General features: G+C 45.1%; 1 protein-coding gene across 1 annotated transcript; it reads left to right on the top strand.

Annotated features, from left to right (window-relative positions):
• Positions 1-1,361: 1,361 nt before the first annotated feature.
• Positions 1,362-25,079, top strand: ANAPC7 (anaphase promoting complex subunit 7). Its single transcript, XM_015417658.1, is given in 12 exon segments — positions 1,362-1,564; positions 8,125-8,311; positions 9,413-9,532; positions 9,852-9,963; positions 10,387-10,540; positions 12,676-12,818; positions 14,237-14,354; positions 16,034-16,122; positions 16,125-16,226; positions 17,220-17,444; positions 18,815-18,965; positions 24,080-25,079. Coding segments are annotated over 12 exon segments (1,692 nt in total). The 5' UTR covers positions 1,362-1,463; the 3' UTR covers positions 24,270-25,079.
• The last annotated feature ends 795 nt before the right edge of the window (positions 25,080-25,874 follow it).

Below are 25,874 nucleotides of genomic sequence, written 5' to 3'. Positions count from 1 at the left end.
AACTAGTATCTGAGAGACCCAGGTTCAAATCCTCCCGCTGCTGTGGAAGCTTGCTAGGTGACCTTGGGCCAGTTGCACACTCTCATCCTAACCTACCTCACAGGGTTGTTGTTGTGAGGAAAAACGGAGGAAAACGATGTAAGTCACTTTGGGTCCCCCATTGGGGAGAGAGGTGGGGTACCGTACAAATTAATAAAGTAAACTTTTCTAAAGAAGATTCAAATATTTGAATCCACTCTGCATCCTTCTGAAGCCTACAGCAGGTTCTAGGCACGCTGCCCATGTGCCTTCTCTTTATCTCACTTAGAGATGGGAAAAGATACATGACAAGTTTAATGAGCCACTTCTTCTTTTTAAAAATTTATTAATGAGCCACTTCTGGTTTTAAAACAGGCCTATCAGTCTATCATAGGGCTATAGATTTGGGTGGGTAGTTGTGTTGGTCTGAATCAGTAGAACAAAGTTTGAGTCCAGTGGCACCTTTAAGACCAACAAAGTTTTATTCAGGGTCTGAGCTTTTGTGCACACACACACACACTTCCTCAGATACACTGAAATGGAAGTTGTCAGTCCATACATATAGGTAGAGCGTGAACAGCAAATTAGCATACAACATAATCAGTTGTATAAATAAATAATTAGCCTCCAGTTTTGACACATTTATTCACTCCACTGCGTTTTTCCCCGTAATTAAATCCAAACAAATGGTAACCACATGAACCAAGCTCGTTATTCCTGTTTGGTTCTCACATCTATTAAACATCATCATTATGCTGCATGCTAATTTGCTGCTCACCCTCTACCTGGATGTATGGAGTGGTGGTAACGTCCATTTCATTGTATCTTTAGAAATGTGCGTGCACGCGAAAGCTCAACCCTTGAATGAAACTTTGTTGGTCTTAAAGGTTCTGGACTCAAACTTTGTGATACGGCTACAGAAATGGCTAGTCAGAGAGTGGCGCTTTCTTCCGCCCTCAAACAACCAATCGCGCCTTTCGATTTTTACCCGAAGTTTACAAAAGCACCTCGTTAGTCTTTCTTCAACCACTATGTGGGCGCCGGGCGCCTACTGCGCATGCTCTATTTACCCCTTTCCCTTCTCTCATGAAGGCCCTTGTGCGTTCAAGGCGACCGGAATCGTGCCTTAAGTTTTTTTCCCCTTAAATCATCTGCTTGAACAACAAAGGATACTTCGAGACGTGGCGAAAATCTCAGTCTGCAGTAGAAGGATAGCAACGTCAGGGCGGGAGCGCGGGAGCTGATGTGGAAAGGTGTCAGGCGAACGCCGAGGACAGCTCGGGCCGTTGACGCCGTTATGGCCTCCTTCGCGGTGAGGACCCCTCGCAGAGGCGCCATTTTAGAGTTCCTCCTGAGGGCTCCGACCGGACGAACCAGCCGCCGCCGCCGCCGCCCTTCTTTTCTCTTCTCTTTCCCGGTCGCCGCTTCTCCTCCTCCCCGTCAAAATGAGCGTGGTGGACCACGTCCGGGAGATGGCGGCCGCCGGGCTCCACTCCAACGTGCGGCTCCTCAGCGGGCTTCTGCTGACCATGAGCGGCAACAACCCGTGAGTGAGGCCCGCCGCTTGCCCGGCGCCGGAGTTTTTCTTCTGGACGGGCAGCCGATTCGGGGCTGAGGGAGGTTTCCGCGAGATAACGCGGGTTCGCCCGCGGAACTCGCCGCCCCAGTGTTCTGGGGTGGCCGCGCGCAGAGCCGGCTGGGAAATCGGTTCGGGTTCCAGGGTCTCGCCTTTAGTGGGAGGCCGTTACAGTGGCAGGACAGTACAACAGTGACAACGTTAGAGATGTAACATTTCCGGAAATTTTGAAGCTGCGGGGGGGACACACATTTTCCCCGTGGGAAAAATGGAAATTTTCGGGAAAATTGAAAAAAAAAAAATGCTACATTCGCACTTCTTTTTTCTTTTCCAGATTGAAAGTCATTCTGTTCCTTTAGGAACATAAAATATGACTATGGACCATTTTTACTTGGCATGAAATTATCACAACTAGCATATTAAAAATATAGGGTATCCAAACAGTTATTACAAACAGAATACCCGCCCACATGCAAAAACAAAACAACCCTTTTTCTTTTCTTGTGACAATCACACCTCCTAAAGGAAGAAATACATCCTGTTCTTGCATTGGAGAGTTCAGTTGGTAACCTAGGACTTGCTTGTCCTCAGTGCACAGAAATTTGATCAGTCTGATACCATACGTATTTTTTAGAAATGATTTGGAAAATATTTGAACACCTTGTCTTGAAATATTTTATTCATCATGTTAAACGTTCCATAATCATTTTTTTCCTTTTTTCAATTTTTCAGAAAAAAACAAGGCTTCAGGGGAAAAAATGGGTTTTTTCCGGGCCTTCACATCTCTAATTACAACGTCTGTACTTACTTATGTTTATTAGCTTCTATCACCAAAGGTCTTAAGCTCAATTATAAAAGATGGAAGTAATCAAATCTAAAATATTAAAACAGAAGTCATTAATACAACTATAATTCATGTAAATATTCACACAACATCTGTATAAACAGATGAATTTAAAGAATTTAAAAAACCTAAGGACACGATAAAACATTATAATAATTCCATGTCTCCCATCCAGGCTTCCGTTTGGTGATCAGGTTATGGGTCCTGCTACTGTTTTCTTCTGAACTTTCTCTGCAGCCAGGGCAAAGGGGGCCACCTTGCATGGAATCTCGGCCTCTGCGTCAGCTAGTAGAACTAGAATTTTGGCTGGGGCATAAATTCCGCTCGTGGCGTGGAAGCGGTTTGAAATCAACGGCGTTTGCTTGCATGGTAGAATACAATACTTAATACATATTAATATAAAACATAATAGAGTGACGGTGGAGGGGGGGGAAGTGTTGCAGTGTTAACAGTATCTGCAGATCTGTTCAACCAGATTTTGGTTGTTTGACTTCTTTAATGTAAACAAGAAAGAAACAAAACACACATGTGCCCAAATTATAACCGAAAAGCAATGATTTCACAAATTTCCCTCTAATGAAAATGGCATGGTGGTGAAATGCTTCAGAATTTTGGAGGGAGGCTCCAAGAAATGATTGATTTTCCATTGGGAATCGCTGAGGATTGCTGTATCTGAATATACTTTATGGATGTCTACATGTTATCTTTGAAATGTTGAAAACATTATTATTGAAACGGATTTATAACCGGGGTTCCATCCAGTCAGCTGGAAGAGACATGGCTACAGCCTTACAGTCCAAAGACTTTTTTGCATTTATAGTTTGTGGAAAAACTCCACCTGTGAATTTCTGCCTGTGATTAACTTTACTTGTGAATAGGAAAATTTGTTCTGAGCACTATATATGTCATATCTATATGATTTATTAAATTATTGATTTTGGTGTTATAATTTGGGCACATGCATTTTTTCTTGTTTACGTGTATTGCCTTTGATCTTGTATCTGGCTTCTTTAATGAGGAGAAATCCTCATTAAGATTTCATGGTAGCATAAACTTGCATGGGCCAGAGGAGAATTACAGAAGGCAGTTGTGTGGGTTTGCGGCATCAAAAAATAGCGGATTTTGTGACATTTTAAAGACTAACAAGGATTTATTCCAGCATAAACTTCAGTAGGCTACAACCCACGTTGTCACATGAAATTCAGTGGGTTTTCGCTAGGCAGACATTAACCTCTGTGAGATTATGGGGGGGGAAATACTTTGCTATTTGCCCCCTTCCCTATAATTTCATCTATAAAATCTATTTCAGAGTTATCTCCATAAAAGCTAAATGCTGGAATAAGGTCCCGTTTGTCTTGATTAGATTGCAATTTATGTATTTAAGGCTATTCTATTTATTTATTGACCATCAACCGCCCTCCCTGGGGGAACCAGGCTCAGGGCGGTGTAGAACACAGTTGTATAAAACATCAATAGAACAAATTAAAATGTACACAAGACAGTAAAAACTGTCAGCCCTGTAAAGACCCACCAACCTGAATATAGCCCTGAGTAGCCTGATCTCATCAGAGCTTAGAAACTAAGTAGTGTCTGCTACAATTAGGGATGGGAGACCACCAAGGAAGGCTGGGGCTGTTAGGCAGAGGAAGGCAGTGGCAAGCCGACACTGCCCATCTCTTGCCTTGAAAACCCGTGGTCCTGGGGCTGCCGTGAATCAGTTGCAGCTGGCTGGCACACAGTTGTTATTGGTGAGGACCTACTGCACGCACCTGCTGCTGATAACCCTTAATGCTTCCATGTGCTGTCTTTCAAAATACTCAGAAAAATAACTTTACATACCTTATCTTGATATAATCCTTACTACAATCCTGAAAAGTAGGTTAGCATTATATATGATGATTTTTATTTATTCATCTTTGAATTTGTATCCCGCCCTCCCCGAAGGCTCAGGGCGGCTCACAAGGGGCATAAATGCCCAAGTTAAAGCACTAAAACAATACAGAAAATATAAAATACAATAAATACATTAAATACAGTTCACTAAAAATTTCTTATGGTGCTCCCAAAGTATTTAACTATAATTCAAGATGGGGTTCTATAATAATTTATGCTAGAAACAACAAACAGCAGTAATAACAATATATTACAGCGGCAATATGCATCCCTACAGCGTTGTCCTCTGCCAGGAACATCTCGCACCCCCCCCCAATCGTGCCCGCTCTGAAGATGGTCAATTTGCAGGAATTGGGGGGGGGGGCGCAGATGGAATGATGGTCATGATGATGATGATGTATCCTCCAGTCTTTTTGGCAAAAAAAGAAACCTGCCCAACTTCTTCTGCTGATAGGGCAGCAGAAAAATTTGCACTGGGGAATTTCCGTTTCTTAGCTCAGTCTGTTGTAGTGGTTGAGTGTGCGGACTCTAATCTGGGAGAATCAGGTTTGATTCCCCACTCCTCCACTTGCACCTGGCTGGACGACCTTGGGCAAGCCATAGTTCTGACAAGAGCTGTCCTTGAAAAAAGAGCAGTTTCTGTCAAGCTCTCTCAGCCCCACCTACCTCACAGCAGGGTGTCTGTTGTGGGGAGGGGAGGGAAAGGAGTTTGTAAGCCGCTCTGAGACACCTCTGGGTAGTGAAGGGTGGGGTATGAATCCGATCTCTTCTCTTCTTCTTCTTCTCTTCTGTGCTACCTTTGCTCCCTGTTATGGGGGTGATTCAGATGGGGGGGTGCTGTCTGGGCACATAGCGATGTGGGGGAGTTACTTGGAGAGAGAAGTGGGAGGGTCCCCTGGTCGCAGTGATGTGGTGTGGGTTTTCTGCACATTTAAATAACTTGAATGTATTGTTAGCAAAAGAAGACAGATACACCACATACAGTCACTTTGTCCATGCTTCATACCCACAGTTACTCCATCAAACACGATGGATTTGCAGCACGGAAAGCGCTGACGAGTATAGATAAATATACTGCATTTTTTTTTGTAATTAACATTTTATTAATAATTAACAAAGAACAAGTAACAATACAGGTGAAGTATGTTCAAATAGAAGAATACACATACACTTTGTAAAGCAGAATATAAACATTACACCTCATCATTTCTCAGCCAGTGATAGGTTTTTCCCCTGTACCCTTACGTCTAGAATGTAGGATATAGTTTATAAAATCAATAAAATATTATTTAAAAAAACCATTTCTCAGCCAACGTTTCTCAGACATCTGACAATAGCACTACAGATAAGATTAGAACCTCATAGCACTACAGATAAGATTAGAACCTCCCCAGGAAACAGGAAAGCTCCTTCAGAAACGATCCATAAGCAAAAGAACCTCCTCAGGAAACAGTCCATATGCAAAAACCTCCTCAGGAAAGCTCCTCCTTTAGCATGTTCACAGCCTGGGGAACTCCTACAAGATACTGACTCAGCCCTACCCCACCTTCTTGAGTAGATATAAATTACCTGCCTACCATTCTCTTCTCACCTTGACACAGAGAGTACTCCATCTTTCTGTGTTATATCTCTGAGGGTGCCAGGCACAGCTACTGGCAAAGCATCAGGTCCTACGATGCCAAGACCACGACCAGACAACCCGGAAAATCTGCAACAGCTAATTTCTCAGAGAAATGTTCAGATAAATATACTGCATTAACATATGGGGGTGAGAGATTTTTCAATGGAGAAATCTAACATCAGAGTATTTTTGTTTTGGAAACATTTCGGCCCCTGGTCACTTCTTGGTTGGACAAGGCAAGTTTGTATCTGGCAGGAAGCTATTTAAGGGATGAACAAAACTGGATCCGAAGGAGAGCCGGACTCCACAGTTTTTTTCCAATTAAATTTTCTATTAATTTCAAAATCTTACAAATCATTTACAAGTTATTCTACAACAGGAAATGAAGTTAACATTCTTTGATAATAGTCTTCTACAAGTTGCCAATTCTATTCTGCTTCTACTTCATTTGTAAGTTATAATCATTAATTAATCCAATAGAAATTGGCACACCTGAGTTAATATTTCTGCCTCTCAAAATGGCTCCAGTACAAATGCACTTATAAACTCGATCTCCCATAATTTCCCTTTGGATCTCCTTATATTTATAACCGTCTATTCTATATATATTTCGTTTCTAAATCATCATAAGATGAATTACAATAAAGTAAGATAGAAAGTTAGATACAAAAGAGAAATGTATTCCTCCATTTCTTTACTCTGCTCTCTTAAGATCTTTTACTAAATTCTGTTCTTCCTCTTCGCTGGAGCTCTTCTAATCGGCGTTCCCTCCCCCGGGGCCCTGGAGCAATTCCGGAGAAGATTCTCACTGAGAGTCTTGCCCATTGGGGAGGTGTGTGTGTGTGGGTTATCCGAATAGCCCTACCCGCGTGCTCCCCTACACTTTATTACAATAAAGTAAGATAGAAAGTTAGATACAAAAGAGAAATGTATTCCTCCATTTCTTTACTCTGCTCTCTTAAGATCTTTTACTAAATTCTGTTCTTCCTCTTCGCTGGAGCTCTTCTAATCGGCGTTCCCTCCCCCGGGGCCCTGGAGCAATTCCGGAGAAGATTCTCACTGAGAGTCTTGCCCATTGGGGAGGTGTGTGTGTGTGGGTTATCCGAATAGCCCTACCCGCGTGCTCCCCTACACTTTATGTTCCAGGCTACTTTACTTGGGGGAAAATATATAAGGCAAAAAGGGGAAAGAGAAAAAAAGTTACTCTATAGCTGCAGTCTCCTCCGGTGTAGGTCTTTGCAGTCTTCTGGTGCATTCCTCTTCTTTTGGTTACCAGTTCTTTGACTCCTAACCCGAGTCCGCTTCCAACGCCTTCAGGAGCTCTTCCCCGGAGGTTAAATCATGGGCTGTGAATGTTCTTCCTTTGTGTGTGACGGATATATGTCCAAGCGGAAGCCAACGATACCTGAAGTTCTTCTCCGCATGCTTTTGTGCAATTGGGCGCATATTTTTCCTGGCATTTAGTATTTCAAAAGGAATATCTGGGTACAGCTGGGCCAGAGTGTCCTCAAGCTCCAGACCTCTGTTCTTCCTGGCAAATTCCAAGAGGTTCCGCTTAGTCTTTGTGTCTAAGATCTGCCACAATATCAGGTATCCGTGCTGGCGAGCCCGTTCGGGGAGGGTTTACACGGAAAGCATTGTTTACCACTGGCCCCAGAGATTCCACTGTTTTTAATAGTTGTTTAGCCTCTGTGTAGCAGGACTTCGTGTCCATTACTCTGAAAACACTTATAAATGCAGAGTAAAATGACACATTGCTGTTAGGCTCATATTATGAAGGGTGTGTTTGTCTTAAGACTGACAGTATATTGACTTGCTGTACACCACCTAATGAATTCACGGCCGAGGGCTTCCCTGTTCACAGATACTCTTCAAAAAGCAGATTTGCTTTGGAAGGTGGACTCTGTGGCATTATACCCAGCTGAGGTCCCTCCCCTTTCCAAACCCCAGGCTTCACCCCCGAATCTCCAGGTATTTCTCACACGGAAGTTGGTAGCCCTACTTATGACATCTGTGTGTACATTGTGGAATCTTGGTGCATGGTGAGGAGATTAACAGATGGTCCCTGAGCAAAACCCAAATCCCACTGTTCACCCTTCTGTTCAAAGTGCAGGAGCCCTTACCACTACTACTGCGGCCCTCTCATGCTTGTTTAACTTGCCTTCCTTTCAGGGAGTTGTTTTCTCCATCGCAGAAGTATCAGCTCCTGGTGTACCATGCAGATTCCCTCTTCCACGACAAGGAGTATAGAAACGCCGTCAGTAAGTATACAATGGCTTTGCAGCAGAAGAAAGCGTTGAGTAAAACTTCCAAAGTGAGGCCTTCTACTGGGAATGCTGCATCGACTCCTCAGAGTCAGGTACTCAGACTTCATATGCTAGTTGTCACTCAGTGCCTCGCTGGTAAAGTAGTTGGGATGATTGACATAGCATGTAAATCATTATCCAAGTTAGTTTATGCCTGAACGCTTTGATAAATGAAATGCAATATATTTGGTTGCGCATATTTTTTTTTACCTTAAGAAGAAAGAATGTGGGGCTGGGGGCATAGCTCAGTGTCAGAGCAACCTGTGTGCATGTAGAAAAGCCGAAATCTAGTCCCGGGCACCTCCACCTTAGGAGCACTATGAAGGGCTGCTGCTGCTGCTGCTGCTGCTGCTGCTGCTGCTGCTGCTGCTGCTGCTGCTGCTGCTGCTTCTTCTTCTTCTTCTTCTTCTTCTTCTTCTTCTTCTTCTTCTTCTTCTAATATTTTATTGAATTTTTCACAAAGTATAATCAAGAAACCATATAATTTGACATTAAATACAGAACATCGAACATAAACAGTATGCTAACTTATCATGTAAAGGTGTAAAACATGTACAAAGATTCAACATCTGCAAACTATGTGCAGTAGAAATCAGAGTAACCAAACATCAATCTTGTGAGTATGTAATAACTTGGTGTTTCAGAGTTCCATGTATCTTAGAGAGACATCCTAGCCAAAACTTGTGGGTGGCCAGGCTAATCTTTGTTATACTCCTAATGTGTAGATTAAACCTATAGAGAAGCTTAGTATTTACAACCATTCATGATACTGAGACCAAAATGTGGGAACAAATTCTTCTTTAGTGAGAAAGTCCAGAATTGGGATTCCACTTTTCCATGAATTTAGTGGAGATCGGCCGAAGAGCAGCGTTGTTCAGTTTGCAGGTGACACACTCCATCAAGAATTGATCCCATAACTTCTTGTACCAAATCAGTGTTCCGGGCGGCTTGAAGGGCTTCTTCTTGAGAAGACCCTGGAGGATGATTGTTACTCAGGATAGGCAGAACTGGGTTAGATGGGCCAAAGAGATGAACAGGTTCCAAAGCAGCCCCTTAAGGTGATGAAGCCTGTCGTATAAAAATCCCATCATTTTGTGTCCTCCCGTTGTAGGAACTGCAAAACCATGACAAAATTGTCTCTGTTGTATTTCTAGTGCCTGCCATCCGAAATCGAGGTGAAATACAAAATGGCAGAGTGCTATACCATGTTGAAGCAAGACAAAGACGCCATTGCTATCCTTGATGGGATCCCTTCGAGGCAGAGAACCCCAAAGGTAGGGTCTCGACAGGGAATAAAATGGCGTTTCTCTGGTGGCGCGGGATGCCAGTTCTAGGAAGAAATTGTTCTTTGTGCATTCTCTGTTTTCAGAATGTAATGGGCAAGTCTCACGTCCTCAAATAAAAAGTGAAGACAGATTGACATTACTAATTCTCGGGATATGTTCGACCCAACCCCTGTGACATTTTCTTTTACCAAGAGCTGAGAGTGTTGGGACAATGAAATCCAAGCCCCTTCTCTGTTGCCTAGCTAGGTCTCTCATGACTGTAATAAAACTCCCATTGTCCTCACAGCTGGCTTTCTGTGGGTTACAGATTAACATGATGCTGGCAAATTTGTACAAGAAGGCGGGTCAAGAGCCCTCTTCCGTCACGAGCTACAAAGAGGTGCTGAGGCAGTGTCCGTTAGCCCTTGACGCCATCCTAGGTAGCCATTTTTCTTCCCACCCGTGATTGCTATTAAAATTCTTTTAAATGTTGTTGCTAGCATAAAAGTTCCTTGGAACTCGGGGATTAGAGCGGGGTAGTAAGTTGAAACAATAAATAAAAAGGTGCGATTGAAACAGGTTAATAGGATGGAATGTTTTCAATGTGGACTTGTACCAGAATGTGGATTTGTATGGGGTGCAGCTAGCCCACCTGTTCAGGAGTAGTACTAAGAGACTTTCAGAGCTCTCTCTCCTGGGATGGGTGAGATCATGAGGACAGTTGGTATGGTGGGTAAGCTTTATCAAACCCACCAATCTACAAGAATGTGTGTTGCTAAGTTACCTGTTATACGTGATACTGGAACCTGAAGTTTCCTCGGTGACCGAGCCAGCCATCTCAACTGCTGTCATGTCTTATTTAGGTTTGCTGTCACTCTCTGTGAAAGGCGCGGAAGTTGCCTCCATGACAATGAACGTGATTCAGAGTATCCCAAACCTAGACTGGCTTTCAGTGTGGATCAAAGCATATGCATTTGTACACACCGGAGATAACACCAGAGCAATCAACACCATCTGGTAAGAACTGGAGGCAAACTGGACCAGCAGTGCTGCCTTTGAAGAACACATTGCCACCCGTCTTGCTCAGTGTACCGCTGATGTTAGAAAGCTGCTTTGCTGTGTACTCTCGGGACAAGACATTTCAATATTACTGTGCTCTCTCTTTTTTTACTGCTCCTCAGGGGTCATTTTGTAGAAAAAGAGCTAGGGGGACTCATTAGCATAACTCATTAGCATATGCCACACCCCCTGACATCACCAGAAGTGTGTCCTCCCCACAGCCGGCGGCGACCTCCAGCGGGCACCAGCAGGGAGCTCCGGGCCCCGCCCTCCCGCACCTCAACCGCACCCCCCCCCCATGACCCCTGCTGCTCCTGCGTTTAAATACCATCCAAAATACATATGTATATGCTGTAAACGTACACGTGTGTTGTGTGTTAAGTGCCGTCAAATCGCTTCCGACTGATAGCGATCCTATAAATGAATGACCTCCAGAATGTCCCATCATTAACAGCCTTGCTCAGGCCTTGCACACTGGAGGCCTTTGTGGCTTCCTTCCTTCCTTTATTTATTTGTTTGTTTCCATTTTTATCCCGGCTTGCCACAGAACTGGCTCAAGGCGGCTAACCACATTGATACACTAAAGCAATAAATACATTAAAATACAATGAAATATACAACAAAGCCTAAGCAGCTAAACAGTACTAATATAAAGATGGCGGAGTACAACATGCAAACAAAGGCAATGACTCCTTGACTGAGTCAATCCATCTCCTGTTGGGTCTTCCTCTTTTTCGGCTACCTTTTTCTAGCATTATGGTCTTTCCAGTGACCCTTGCAGGGCTGTTTTTGGGCAGGAACGCAGTTCCGGCTGGCTTCAGAGTTGGTCACGCCCACTACAGCCAAAACCTCTGTGCGCATGGCTACAGAGGAAAGGCCTGGAGAGCGATCCGCCCTGGCAACTCCAAGGCGGGTGGGCTGGGGAAGCCCTGGAAGGATCGGGGAGGCATTTAAGCCAAGGGAAGGCATGGGGGTGTGGCCTAATAAGCTAATGTGCTGTGCTGTTAGGGGTGTGGCCTAATATGCTAATGGGTTTCTGCTGTCAGGTGTGGCCTAATATGCTAATGGGTTCCTGCTGGGCTTTTTCTACCAAAAAAGCCCTGGACCCTTGTATTCTCAGAATGTGACCAAAGTATGATAGTTTAGTCATTTTAGCTTCTAGGGAGCATTCAGGCTTGATTTGATCTCAAACCCACTGGTTTGTCTTGTTGGGCAGTCCACGGTACCTGTGAAACCCCTCTGCAACACCACGTTTCAAAGGGATCAACTTTCTCCCTGTCCGCTTTCTCCATTGTCTGACTTCCACACCCAGACATAGTAATGGAGAATACTATGACTTGAATTACCTTGATCATGATCACCGGTGATACATCCTTACCCTTAAGAATCTTTTTAGCTCCTTCATATGACTTCTTTAAAAATATAGAATGCAACTACAAATGAAGGCTTAACTTTCCCTATCTTGGATCACACCAAGGACGGGCAGGCTTCTCCCTAAGCCAGAAGGGAAAAGGGAAACCAAACAGCCCAACTGACTCCTGTGTCTGAGAGAGAGGAACCAGCTTGTGAAGTTTTTTGTGGCCTGGAGTTAAGATAATCTCTTGCTTATTGAACCATGGCTTTCTCTTGTTCAGGCAACAGCTACAGGGAAAGTCCTCCCTTGTGAAGGACAAAAATGCTTCTTTTTTCTGACACTTGGATAATTTATAATAATTTGGGAGGGGCTGTAGCTCAGTGGCAGAGCATCTGCTTGGCATGCAGAAGGCCCCAGGTTCAATCCCCAGCATCTCCAGTTAAAGGATCTGGCAGTAGGTGATGTGAAAGACCTCTGCCTGAGGACCTGGAGAGCCGCTGCCAGTCTGAGTGGACAAGACTGACACTGATGGACTGATAGTCTGGTTCAGTATAAGGCAGTCTCATGTGTTCACATGCCGCCTCCTTTTCCTTTTTTTTTGCTTCCTTTGCACTGGAAGAAAGCCTACAACAAGTAGGTTTCAAGGCGAGTGTGTCTAATAGTTGTATTTCAGGTTGTTCTTAAATTGCTGATCACCATTGTAATTTATTTTTCTGTTTCTTCTTTTCTCTCAAAAAAGCTCTCTGGAGAAGAAGTCACTACTGAGGGATAATGTTGATATACTGGGGAGTTTAGCAGACCTGTATTTCAGAGCCGGTGACAACAAGAATGCAATTCTAAAATTTGAACAGGCCCAAATGTTGGATCCGTATCTCATAAAGGGTAAGTCCCTGAGAAATCTGGGGAACTTGCTAGAATCTTTTGTGTGTTCAAGTTAATTACACTACAGGGTTTGTAAAAAAGCACTGAAGCTGAGAACAAGAAACAAATGCAAAATTATAGGATTCATTCAGATTATTCTTTTCCTTTTTCTGCTTGTACAGTCAGGGAAACAAGCAGGGACCTGCAAGGAACTCGCGGGGGAGTAGAAATCCCACCCCCGCCAGTCGCCCCGCTGTCCCTTCATCCTCTGCCACCTCCTCTCCCCATAGTCACTGCTCCTGCTTCCTGTTGTCCACCTTCCTTTCACCTGCCACTCCCCCTCCCCTGTCACCCTGCTGTTGCTTTCTCCTTTACCTCTGCCTTCCCTGTTTTTTTAAGTGCCTGCTTATGTGGTGTTGCTAGGCAACCCCACGGTGCCAACTGCGATGTTATGAGAGCTCAGTTTGGCATTTTTTTAAAGCTGCACTGTATATGTACGCAGACTCACTGGCTGCTTGTTTAGTTTGGGGGCGTTTTCTTAAACAATACACCCCTCATGCGAGGTCATGTTCGGAATTAGATAAATAGATAGTTGTAAATTCCATCAGTGTAAAATGATTGTCGTCTATTGAAGAACAATTTATATGGTTACCAGTTGATGCATAAACAGTATTGTGGAGCCTCATGCTGTTCCAGCATAAAAATCAAGAATATTATTAAGAGTTTGTGTGTAATTCTGTCTAAAATGATGTCCAGCCCATTAATGTCACTTAAATGATAACTGTTGAACATAAAAAAGACTCTTGAGACTGTATACATTGGGGTGTGTGTGTAAATGTAAACAGCTTTTCTATTCCTAAGTATTTGGGAAATTTATTTTTTCCCCTTTGCATTTTTTCTACTTCCTATGACAGAGGTACAGATGATCTTGTCCTCACTGGGTCATGTAAGCTTTTTCTTAATACCTGTTGTAGATTCTCCGGGCTGTGTGGCCGTGGTCTTGGCATTGTAGGACCTGACGTTTCACCAGCAGCTGTGACTGGCATCCTCAGAGGTATAACACAGAAAGACGGAGTACCCTCTGTGTCAAGGTGAGAAGAAAAATGGTAGGCAGGTAATTCATATCTACTCAGGAAGGTGAGGTAGGGCTGAGAGTCATTAATGACTTCCTGAGTAGATATAAATTACCTGCCTACTATTTTTCTTCTCACCTTGACACAGAGGGTACTCCGTCTTTCTGTGTTATACCTCTGAGGATGCCAGTCACAGCAGCTGGCGAAACGTCAGGTCCTACGATGCCAAGACCACGGCCATACAGCCCGGAAAATCTACAACAACTAATGAACTCCGGCCATGAAAGCCTTTGACAGCATTTTTTTCTTAATAGGTTTTTTTTTAAAGAAAACAAGCAAAACGTGTAATCTTAATTCTTTATTTAGGAATGGACGTCTATGGCTATCTGTTAGCCCGTGAGGGTCGCCTGGAGGACGTGGAGAATCTAGGCTGCCGTCTCTTCAATATTTCTGACCAGCATGCGGAGCCTTGGGTGGTATCAGGGTAATGTGCCTTCTCTTGCTCCCTTTGGGCTCTTCCATCGAAATGGCAGTCACTCGCAGGGCTCTTTTTGTAGCAGGAACTCCTCTGCATATTAGGCAACACACCCCTAATGTAGCCAATCCTCCAAGATCTTACAGAGTTCTTCTTACAGGGGCTGCTGTAAGCTCTTGGAGGATTGGCTACATTAGGGGTGTGTAGCCTAATATGCAGAGGAGCTCCTGTTACAAAAAGAGCCCTGGGCCCGTCAGACATTGCTCAAAGCCCCTTTAAGCAAGTTCTTGGTTGGTCTCTTTTAAGTTTAGGATTGCTGGCTTAGCATCCGGCTGCAGATCCTGATCCACGTGAAGTTGGTAGCTTCACTGAAAGTCCCTGGGAGTTTGGTCAAGGCTTAGTGTGAGATGTCTAGGAATTCCAACAGTTGCCACCTTGAACCACGAGGAAAAGCAGGGTATAGTTGTTCAGTAAATAAAATTGGCATGAACTATAAAATCACAACCTCCCAATGTTGTTGCTGTTCCTGAACTGCTTGGAAGTTCTGCTTAAAAGCGCAGAAAGTTTCAGGAGGGGATTGCATAAACATATGGAGCAGAGGTCCATGAGTGGCTGTTAGCCACAAGGTATAGCTGGGACTCTCGGTCTGGGGCAAGTGATGCTCTGTATTCTTGGGGCGGGGGGGGGGGCAAGAGCAGGAGGGCTTCTGGAGTTCTGGCCCCACTGGTGGACCTCCTGATGGCTCCTGGTTTTTTTGGCCACTGTGTGACAGAGTGTTGGACTGGATGGGCCATTGGCCTGACTCAGCACAGCTTCTCTTATGTCTGGGACAGTGATGCTCTGTCTTCTTGAAGCTTGGGGGGCAACGGGGAGGGCTTATGGAGTCGTGGCCCCGCTTGTGGGCCTCCTGATGGCACCTGGGTTTTGGCCACTGTGTGTCACAGAGTGTTGGACTGGGTGGGCCATTGGCCTGATCCAACCTGGCTTCTCTTATGTCTGGGACAAGAGATGTTCTGTATTCTTGGTGCTCAGGGGTCAAGAGTGGGAGGGCTTCTGGAGTTCTGGCCCCGCTGGTGGACTTCCTGATGGCACCTGGTATTTTTGGCCACTGTGTGACAGAGTGTTGGACTGGATGGGCCATTGGCCTGATCCAACACTGGCTTCTCTTATGTTCTTATGTAGAACTGTTAGATAAAATAACATCTGTTAACAAATGTAACAGATCCATTCCTTAAAATTACAAGAATCCTTTAAAAGCTGTAATAAAAGCCTTTACTGTGGTGTCTAACATCTTAAGGTGTCAAGCAGAAATGAGCTTCCTTCAGCAATGTGTTTCATAATTTTGGAGGCGCTACTGGCAAATAGCTATTTTTCCCCAACTAAAATTGTTATTAACAGTAGTAGACCTTGATCCATCTCCCTCCACAAAACAATTAGAAAGTTGGGAAAGTGCAAGTGTTGGGAGCCGGGTCGAGAGACAGTGTTCTCGGGGCAGGCCGATAATTCTTTCAGAACCCGTTGTTCGTCATGTATGAGACTTGGTTTGAAAGTGGGTGGGGCTACATCAGCTCTCCAGCAGCACATCCTGTCAGCAGGTCACATGTTCCGCTATGGCCTGTGCACCAGCTCCCCAGCTGTTTGTTGTGGGCGGAGAAGAAGGTGAGCAACCATGACTGTTCTTTCTGCAGGTGCCACAGTTTCTACAGCAAACGCTACTCCCGAGCCTTGTACTTGGGAGCGAAAGCCATTCAGCTGAACAGCAACAGCGTGCAGGCCATCCTAAAGGCGCAGCTCTCCGGAACATGGGGAGAGTGCAGGAGGCGATCATACATTTCCGTGAAGCCATCCGGCTCGCCCCTTGCAGACTGGACTGCTATGAAGGTGCCTAGCGATAGTGATTTTTGAAGTGTGCAGACATTGAACATCGTGGTAGAACGGAGTTTCCTGAGCGATAACAGACAGCTGATATGTATTCCAAACACACCAGCTTAAAATGTTATTTTCAATTAATTTGGAAAAACAGATGTTGGTGGGTGTGATGTCCTTGCTTATAGGGGAAACGGTTTTACCTCTAAACTCTGTGTATATAAACTCAGTAGTTTTTTGCTGCCACCAGGAATTAAAAATTCCAAATCTCTAATTCTCTCTATTTTGGTAGAATGACCCAGTGTCTGGGCACTTCAGAGGACTATGTGGCCCTGAGGAAGGACTGTTCTGATTGCTGGGATAAGTTTAAACAAATAATGATTTATTTATAAAAGAACAAAATAGGTTTCTGGGTATTTTTTTGAACTGTTGTTGAAGAAAGAAAATATAACTGACAAAGCTTGGCATCACACACACTCTCATACACCAAAACTCAACTCTGATAGGCTTATCTCCCAGATATATATATATATAGCCACACAGGCTAGTCTCTTCGTTTTATTCACACAGAATAGAATCCACTCTCTTAGTCACACAGACTAAATTGTTGGTCTTATTCACTCAGAAAAAGACTCAAAATCCCCTAGTCACACAGACTATGCTCACTCTTCCAACTTCACATACAGAATCACTCATAGACACATCCACACACAGATTCCTTTCCAAACAGCTCCTCCCACACTCTCAGTCATCAGCCAATCAAAATCACACTTGTCTCCCTCTATCACTCTCCTTACAGTACTGCAGTCAAACTAAACATTTAAAGGATACACTGCAAGTATCTTTTCTAAGTTCTCGATCTATGCCAAACTCTTTGGCCATTGCTTCAATGAACCTGAGTGTCTTTAAGCCCAAATGGGCTGCTTACTCTTGCTGTGAATAGCTCTGAAATGAAGGGTGGCTCTCTTCGGGGGGGAAAAAAGTGACTTCTACTCCTCTGATCCTCAGGCCTCATTGAATGCTACTTGGCATCCAACGGTCTCCGTGAAGCCACCGTCATGGCGAATAACGTCTACAAAACCCTGGGAGCCAACGCACAGACACTCACGCTCCTGGCCACCGTTTGTCTAGAAGATCCCGTTGCACAGGAGAAGGCAAAGACACTGCTGGACAAAGCATTGACACAGAGGCCTGACTACATTAAAGCCGTGGTGAAGAAGGCCGAACTTCTCAGTGAGTCTGCATCCTCTGTGCCCGCTTGTCTGCGTAGTTCATTCTGTGAGCATAAATACATTCCTAGGTAGACCTCTGTTGGAGGTTCCAGGTGTGATGTCCCCTGTCTCAGACCTCCAGACTTTGTGGCAAGAGAGACTAGATAGCTAGATAGGCACACAGACCTTTCTTCCCATGTTTAGTCTCCTGCCACTGTCCCCTTTGAAATGCAGATTGTGTTCTCGGGGTCTGTTTTCCTTTCCTTCCATTCTCTCTCAGTCGACATGAAGACGATTTCACTCCCTGCATGCACCAAGAGAGAGACATGCGGTCCTCTCTTGGCACCACGAGGCAGATGGGCCCCTTGCCATCTGTTTCCATCCTTTAGCTAGTAAGTTAGTACTTTGTCCTGTCTCTCCTCTTTCCTGTCCAAAGTATACTTCTCAAATAAAGAGAGAAGTATGTTTCTTCTAAACTTGCAGTGCGGCTCTGTGTAGCTTTGTAAACTGAGTAACCTTAGTAAAGTGGCGCTGCTGCATTTGCAGCTTTATTTAAGCACTCTGCTAACTAGTGGTAACTGGGGTAACCACCCCAGTTAACCTGAATAACATCCCCACCACGCGCTCAGCCACCATGGAGCTGGGAGGAGCAGCTTCAATTAAGAACATAAGAGACACCAATGTTGGATCAGGCCAAAGGCCACAGGAGGTGGTGGCGGCTACAAGCATGGACAGCTTCAAAAGGGAATTAGATAAGCATATGGAGCAGAGGTCCATCAGTGGCTATTAGCCACAAGGTATAGATAGGGGCTCTGTGGCAAGTGATGCTCTGTCTTCTTGGTGCTTGGGGGGGGTCAACAGTGGAAGGGCTTCTAATGTCCTGGCCCCACTGGTGGACCTCCTGACGGCACCTGGTATACACGAGAGTATCGGACTGGATGGGCCTTTGGCCTGATCCAACATTGGTGTCTCTTATGTTCTTACAGTGGCCAGAAATACCAGTGCCATCAGGAGGTCCACCAGTGGGGCCAGGACATTAGAAGCCCTCCCACTGTTGACCCCCCCCCCAGCACCAAGAAGACAGAGCATCACTTGCCCCAGAGCCCCTATCTATACCTTGTGGCTAATAGCCACTGATGGACCTCTTCCAAACAAACAATAGCCATATTTTGATTTACAGTTCCTTGGTTTTTCATGTCTCATGCTGGCTTCCAGCTGCTGGCCGTCTTAATTTCCTTCGTTTTCCCCTTCTTCGTTTTATAGAAGGAACCTGTCATTTAATTGCAAGTACTGTGCATTGCTAACCAAGCCTCCCTGATGTTACTCAGTGAGGAGTTGCGTATTCTGTCTAAAAGGTGTTTCTTCTAAGTTAAAAGTTCTCCTTGTTGACAGGCCGAGAACAGAAATACGAAGACGGGATTGCTTTGCTAAGGAATGCCCTGGCCAATCAGAGTGACTGCATTCTGCATCGAATGTTAGGGGATTTCCTGGTAGCTGTTAATGAGTATCAAGAAGCCATGGACCAGTATAGTATTGCTCTAAGGTAAGTTTCTGAGAACCACAAGCTTCCGTTGTCTAGCAAGTGCTGTGTGACCCTTGGTGCTCATGAATTACTCTGTGGAGATACCTGCTTCCAGTAGTTGTAAATGGCGCAGGTTTTCTGTCATTCTTTTTATCATGTACGTTTGCACGTTGAGTGGTCTAACAGTGCTCCTAAAAGATGCCCAGGTTCTGATTTCCCCAGTTGAAGAGACGCCTGTCTTCTCTTGTATCCTAGGATCTTTGTGTTCTTGTGTGCAACAGGAAACTTTTGAGTAATCTGGCAGGCTGCATACTTGTTGATTTTCACTCTGAGCAAATGGTTTTGCCATAAGGAAGCTGGCTGGGCAAGAGGCTAGTTGAAGTTGGTTGGCCCATTGCCCAAATGTTCAGGCTACTAGTTAAAATCACGTCACTTTATGTGCTTACTTCTAAGTATTGTTTGCTTGCTTGTTCTTAGCACTTCTGAAGGGGTTATCTTCACACATCTGAAGGAAGTGAGCAGCGACTCAAGAAAGCTCATTCCCTGCCACAAATTTTGTTAATCTTTTCAGTGCTACTCAACTCTTGCTCTCTGTTTATAGTGCTACAGACAGACTGCTGTATGCTACAGACAGACTAACGCGGCCACCCAACTTGTTCTATAACCTTTTAGAGTTCTTGAGGGGGTGAATAAACATGTGGACAGGGAGCTTCCGTTTTCGGCGCTTTAACGATGGCCGCGTCTTCTCGCAGCTCCGAGAGACGCATGCCATGAATCAGTGGATGGGAGGGGGTGCAACTGTCCGCGCTCCCCCTGGAGCCCCTTCAGTAGGCTCCTAGCCATGGGGCTTCTGGAGAGCCCTTCCTCCGGCAAACGGCCGGCAAAGGGGGGCTACTCTCTGCCCTGAAGGTCCTGCCCTGATTCCCAATATTGGACTCAAAGTGCACACCGGGACAAGCGTATGGCGGTGCAGCGATTTATCTCTGCCTAGCGAGATCCCAGGGAGACCTGTTGGATCGTCTTGAAGACTGATGAGTGAGTTAAAGTTGAAGCGAGACATCAAAGCCCTGATGCGAAGCCCCCCCCCCCAATACAAGGGGGAGGGGACGCCCTACCCCCTAAACGATCTAATGAGGCGGAATTACGACTGGGGGGACTGAGTAAACAGCAGCAATGGACTATAACAGAGAGTTTTCCACAAAATTTTAAGCGTTTTTAACAGACCTTCAGGACTCTGGCATTTTGTCGGCAAATGTAAACATCCCCCAAAGATGGCGATTGTGGTGCAGGAGTAAGCAGGAACCAAGCTTTCTTCAGGAAGAGGGAAAACGGCTGGCTGGATCATGTGACCTAGCCAAAATCATGGACTCTTCCTGCCTGCAGGTTGAAGTTGTCTGCCCACTTCTGGTTTCCAGGATGCACCGGATGGGAACTATTTTCTAACGTGGCTATATTCTTAAAGGGACGGTGTTTCCAACGGAGAAGTTGTGACTTTTTGATCATGGGGTCCTGTGGATTGTTTAAGGAGATTCTGGAGTATTGTTGAATGGGCAGGCTGATTGAAAAGCGTTTTTTCTTGAGCGAAGGGTTGGACTTGGACTTGCCCGGAGAATATAATCAGCCTGCAGAGGATGCAGTTTGTTTCACCGATAAGCACATGTTTAAAACAACAGAAGGAAGGACTCTTTTGATCTCAGAAAAGCAAGTAATAGTTGGAAAAAAGCGGACTAGCTAGCAGAATGGCCAGTTGTTGTTTTTTTAAGCGATGGGAGCTACAGAGGAAAGAAGATAAGAAGGTTGACAACAGAGAAGGAGAAATAAATCTGACTGTTTTTTACTCACTGAAGAGACTGGGTTCCAAATTAAAAATATCTAAGGGGGGGTTGTAAGTGTATAATATGGTGTCATTGTCTTCTGAAGCCTGTAAGCATGATGCAACGATGGAAGTACTCTTTGTTTGGTCAGACAAGCTGATATTGATCTAGACACGATTATTTTTGAATACCCCTCATGTCTGAAAGTAACTAGTTACAGAGCAATTAGTGTTTTTATAAGTATTGTATAACCTCCAACACTTGGGCTTTTAGTTAGGTTCTTTTTACTTTTCTCCCTTTAGTTTGTAGAATTCCCCTCCCTATATTTCTGTTATAGTTTGTAGAAAATGCAAATAAAAAATTTCCCCTACGGGGGGCCAAAAAAATAAAATATAAACCGTGTACAAAGGTGATCCAGTAGATGTTGTTTACCTAGACTTCCAGAAAACCTTTGATAAAGTTCCTCATAAAAGGCTCTTAAGTAAACTCAGCAGTCATAGGATAAAAGGACAGGTCCCCTTGTGGATTAAAAACTGGTTAATTAACAGGAAGCACAGAGTATAAATGGGCAGTTTTCATAGTGGAAGGTGGTAAGCAGTGGGGTACCACAGGGCCAGTGCTTTTTAACTTGTTCATTAATGATTTGGAGTTGGGAGTAATCAATGAAGTAATGATTTGGAGTTGGGAGTAATCAATGAAGTAACTTAAGACTGGAGATGTCAGTAAGTTGTTCAGGGCGGTGAGAACGAGGGAGGACTGTGAGGTGCTCCAGAGGGATCTGTTGAGGCTGGGTGAGTGGGTGTCTGTGTGGCAAATGAGGTTCAACGTGAGCAAGTGCAAAGTAATACACATTGGAGCCAAAAATCCTAACTATAAATATACATAGATGGGGTCCGAACTGGCTGTAACTGACCAGCAGATAGAAGAGAGACCTTGGAGTCGTGTAGATATCTCACTGAAGATGTCAACTCAGTGTGTGACTGCAATAGAAAAGTGAAATGTGATGCTGGGGATTATTAGGAAGGTGATTGAAAACAAATCAAAGGCTCCTCATCAAAGGCTCCTAAGTAAGCTCAAAAATCATGGGATAAAAGGACAAGTCCTTTTATGGATCAAAAACTGGCTAATTAATAGAAAACAAAGAGTGAGTATAAATGGGCAGTTCTCTCAGTGGAGGGGGGTAAGCAGTGGGGTACCGCAGGGATCAGCACTTGGTCCACTGCTTTTTAATTTGTTCATTAATGATTTGGAGTTGGGAGTAAGCAGTGAAGTGGCTAAATTTGCAAATGATACAAAGTTGTTTAGGGTAGTGAAAACCAGTGAGGATTGTGAGGCACTCCAAAGGGATCTGTCAAAGATGGGCGAGTGGGCGTCAACATGGCAAATGGGGTTCAATGTGGCCAAGTGCAAGGTGATGCACATTGGAGCCAAAAATCCTAAATATAAATACACGTTGATGGGGTCTGAACTGGAAGAGACTGATCAAGAGAGAGATCTTGGAGTTGTAATAGATAACTCACTGAAACTGTCGAGACAGTGTGTGACTGCAATAAAGAAGGCCAGTGCTATGCTGGGGATTATTAGGAAGGGTATTGAAAACAGATCAGCCAATATCATAATGCCCCTATATAAATCAATGGTGCGACCTCATTTGGAATACTGTGTGCAATTCTGGTCACCACACCTTAAAAAGGATATTATAGCTTTGGAAAAAGTGCAGAAAAGGGCAACTCGAATGATAAAAGGGTTGGAACACTTTCCCTATGAGGAAAGGTTAAGGCGCTTAGGGCTCTTTAACTTGGAGAAACGACGACTGAGGGGTGACATGATTGAGGTTTATAAGATTATGCATGGGATAGAGCAGGTAGAGAAAGAGGTACTTTTATCCCTTTCTCACAATACAAGAACTCGTGGGCACTCCATGAAATTGCTGAGCGGTCGGGTTAGAACAGATAAAAGGAAGTACTTCTTCACCCAAAGAGTGATTAACACTTGGAATAAAAGTGCCGCAGGAAGTGGTGGTGGCTACAAGCATGGACGGCTTCAAAAGGGAATCAGATAAGCATATGGAGCAGAGGTCCATCAGTGGCTCTTAGCCACAAGGTATAGATAGGGGCTCCGGGGCAAGTGATGCTCTGTCATCTTGGTGCTTGGGGGGGCCAACAGTGGGAGGGCTTCTAATGTCCTGGCCCCACTGGTGGACCTCTGATGGCACTGGTATTTCTGGCCACTGTGTGATACAGAGTGTTAGACTGGATGGACCTTTGGCCTGATCCAACATTGGCATCTCTTATGTTCTTAAATCAGCCAGTCTCATAATGTCCCTGTAATAAATCTATGGTGCGGCTTCATTTGGAATAGTGTTTACAGTTCTGGTCACCATGACTCAAAAAGATATAGCATTGGAAAAGGTACCAAAAAGACAACTAAAATGATTAAGGGAGTGGAGCACCTTCCCTATGAAGAAAGGTTAAAATGTTTAGGGCTCTTTAGCTTGGAGAAATTACAATTGAGGGGTGACATGATAGAGGTTTACAAAATTCTACATGGGATAAAGAAGGTAGAGAAAAGTACTTTTCTCCCTTTCTCACAATACAGGAACTTATGGACACTCAATAAAATTAATGAGCAATAGGCTTAGAACAGATCAAAGGAAGGACTTCTTTACCTAAAGAGTCATGAACTCATGGAATTCACTGCCGCAGGATGTGGTGGCAGCTACAAGCATGGACAGCTTCAAAAGGGGATTAGATAAGCATCTGGAGCAGAGGTCCACCAGTGGCTCTTACCCACAAGGTATAGACAGGAACTCTCAGTCTGGGGCAAGGGATGCTCTGTGTTCTTGGTGGTTGGGGCGGGGGCAACAGTGGAGGGGCTTCTAGTGTCCTGGCCCCACTGCTGGACCTCCTGATGGCACCTGGTATTTTGGCCACTGTGTGACAGAGTGTTGGACTGGGTGGGCCATTGGCCTTGATCCAACATGGCTTCTCTTATGTTCATGGACCTTACAGTGTTCAGATGCCAAACTCTTTTAAGATTTAGATGGGTAGCCATGTTAGTCTATCTGTAGCAGTAGAAAAGAGCAAGAGTCCAGGAGCACCATCAAGACTAACAAAATATGTGGCAGGGCATGAGCTTCCGTGAGTCACTGCTCACTTCTCAACCTGTATCTGAAGAAGTGAGCAGTGACTCACGAAAGCTCCTACCTGGCACCTGGTATTTCTGGCCATTGTGTGACACAGTGCTGGGCTGGATGGGCCACTGGCCTGATCCAACCTTGGCTTCTCTCATGTCCTTATGTTCTGTTTTCTGTCCCCCTAGCTTGGATCCCAATGATCAGAAGTCCCTGGAGGGGATGCAGAAGATGGAAAAAGAGGAAAGCCCCACAGATGCTACCCAGGAGGAAGACGTGGATGACATGGAAGGGAGCGGGGAAGAGGGCGATTTGGAAGGCAGCGACAGCGAGGCCGCCCAGTGGGCCGACCAAGAGCAGTGGTTTGGCATGCAGTGAGGCGGCTACCTCCCTGAGTGATTCCCCACCCCCCACCCCGAAGGCCTGCTTCCTCCTGAACTGAGGGGGGCCCTATGGCACTGTTGTGGAAACTGGACTGAGGCATGCCCCAAAGCCACCACAGAGGTTAAAAAGCTCGCGTTCTGCTCTGTGCGCTCGGGACTCCTTGTTCAGTACGAACACTTGAGTGACTGCAGGGGCTTGTGCTGGGGAGGCATGGGTATCAAACTGTGACTTGCCTCCGTCCGTCTAAAATTAGCAGCTTTGAAAGAATGTGAACCGTTTCTCGCACCCTTGTTAATGACTAAACCGATGCGGGAATCGTGTTACAAACTAATTACTCCTGATTCCTGTTGGCGGCGAAACGTAGGCTGCTTTTGTATCCTTCTGTAAAAGAGGCTTTATACACAAAGCCCACACGGCGGGCCAAGAGGCGGGAACTCCTCCGGAAACCTGTGGGAGTCTCTCTCAAGGGCAGCCCCTTCCCTTCCGCCCCCTCCCCATTCTCTCCTTTTTGTAGACGGCAGAAGGGTACCACCTCGGGCCTCTAATTGACGAGCTGATCAGTTCACATATTAAAATGAACGGTGGCATGGGAGAGAATTACAGGTATTTCCACATTCCGCACCAGTGGGTTGCCGCTCCTGTAACCTTTACCGGGTATTGAAAGCATAAGAGGGGCCAGTGGAAAAGGTCACACAAAGAAGAGCCAATTGAATGCTGTTTGTACTGCAGAATATAAATTCATATCTCAACCTGAAAGGCCCCTTGGCCTTTGTAGATGACTATTAAAAAGAGCCTTGCAGACTTCGGATTTGTTGTGTGTTCATTGAGATGAAGAGAAGCTACATGAGAGCTCACCAGTTGTGCACTTCTTACAGAACCGGGCCCTGTTTCCTCTCTGGATTCTTAAGGAAGCTTGCTTTAAAAAGAAGAAGACGAGATTGGATTTATGTCCTGCCCTTCACTACCCAAAGGAGTCTCAGAGTGGCTTACAAACTCCTTTCCCTCCCCCTCCCCACAACAGACACCCTGTGAGGTAAAAGAAGACGAGATTGGATTTATGCCCTTCACTACCCAAAGGAGTCTCAGAGCAGCTGACAAACTCCTTTCCCTTCCCCTTCCCACAACAGACACCCTGTGAGGGAGGTGGGGCTGAGAGAGCTCTGACAGAAACTGCTCTTTTTCAAGAACAGTTGTGCCAGAACTATGGCTTGCCCAAGGTCATCCAGCAGATGCAAGTGGAGGCGTGGGGAATCAAACCCAGTTCTCCCAGATTAGAGTCCGCACACTTAACCACTACACCAAATTGGCTCGCAAAGAAGAAGAGAATTTATACCCCACCATTCACTCGGAGTCTCAGAGTGGCTTATAGTTCCCTTCCCTTCTTCTCCCCACCAGACACCCTGCGAGGTAGGTGGGGCTGAGAGAGCTCTGAGAGAACTGTGACTGACCCAAGGTCACCAGCAGTTACATGTGGAAGAGTGGGGAATCAAACCCAGTTCTCCCAGATCAGAGTCCACCGCTCTTAACCACTACACCAAACTGCCTCTCAGCAATTTGTTCCATACAGCTGAAACTTCTCAATAAGAAACTTTTCCTTTT

Source organism: Gekko japonicus, unplaced genomic scaffold (genome assembly GCF_001447785.1).
Source record: "Gekko japonicus isolate JY-2015 unplaced genomic scaffold, Gekko_japonicus_V1.1 scaffold64, whole genome shotgun sequence".
In the NCBI taxonomy this organism is placed as follows: Eukaryota; Metazoa; Chordata; class Lepidosauria; order Squamata; family Gekkonidae; genus Gekko; species Gekko japonicus.
This window is presented reverse-complemented; position numbering and strand designations above follow the sequence as displayed.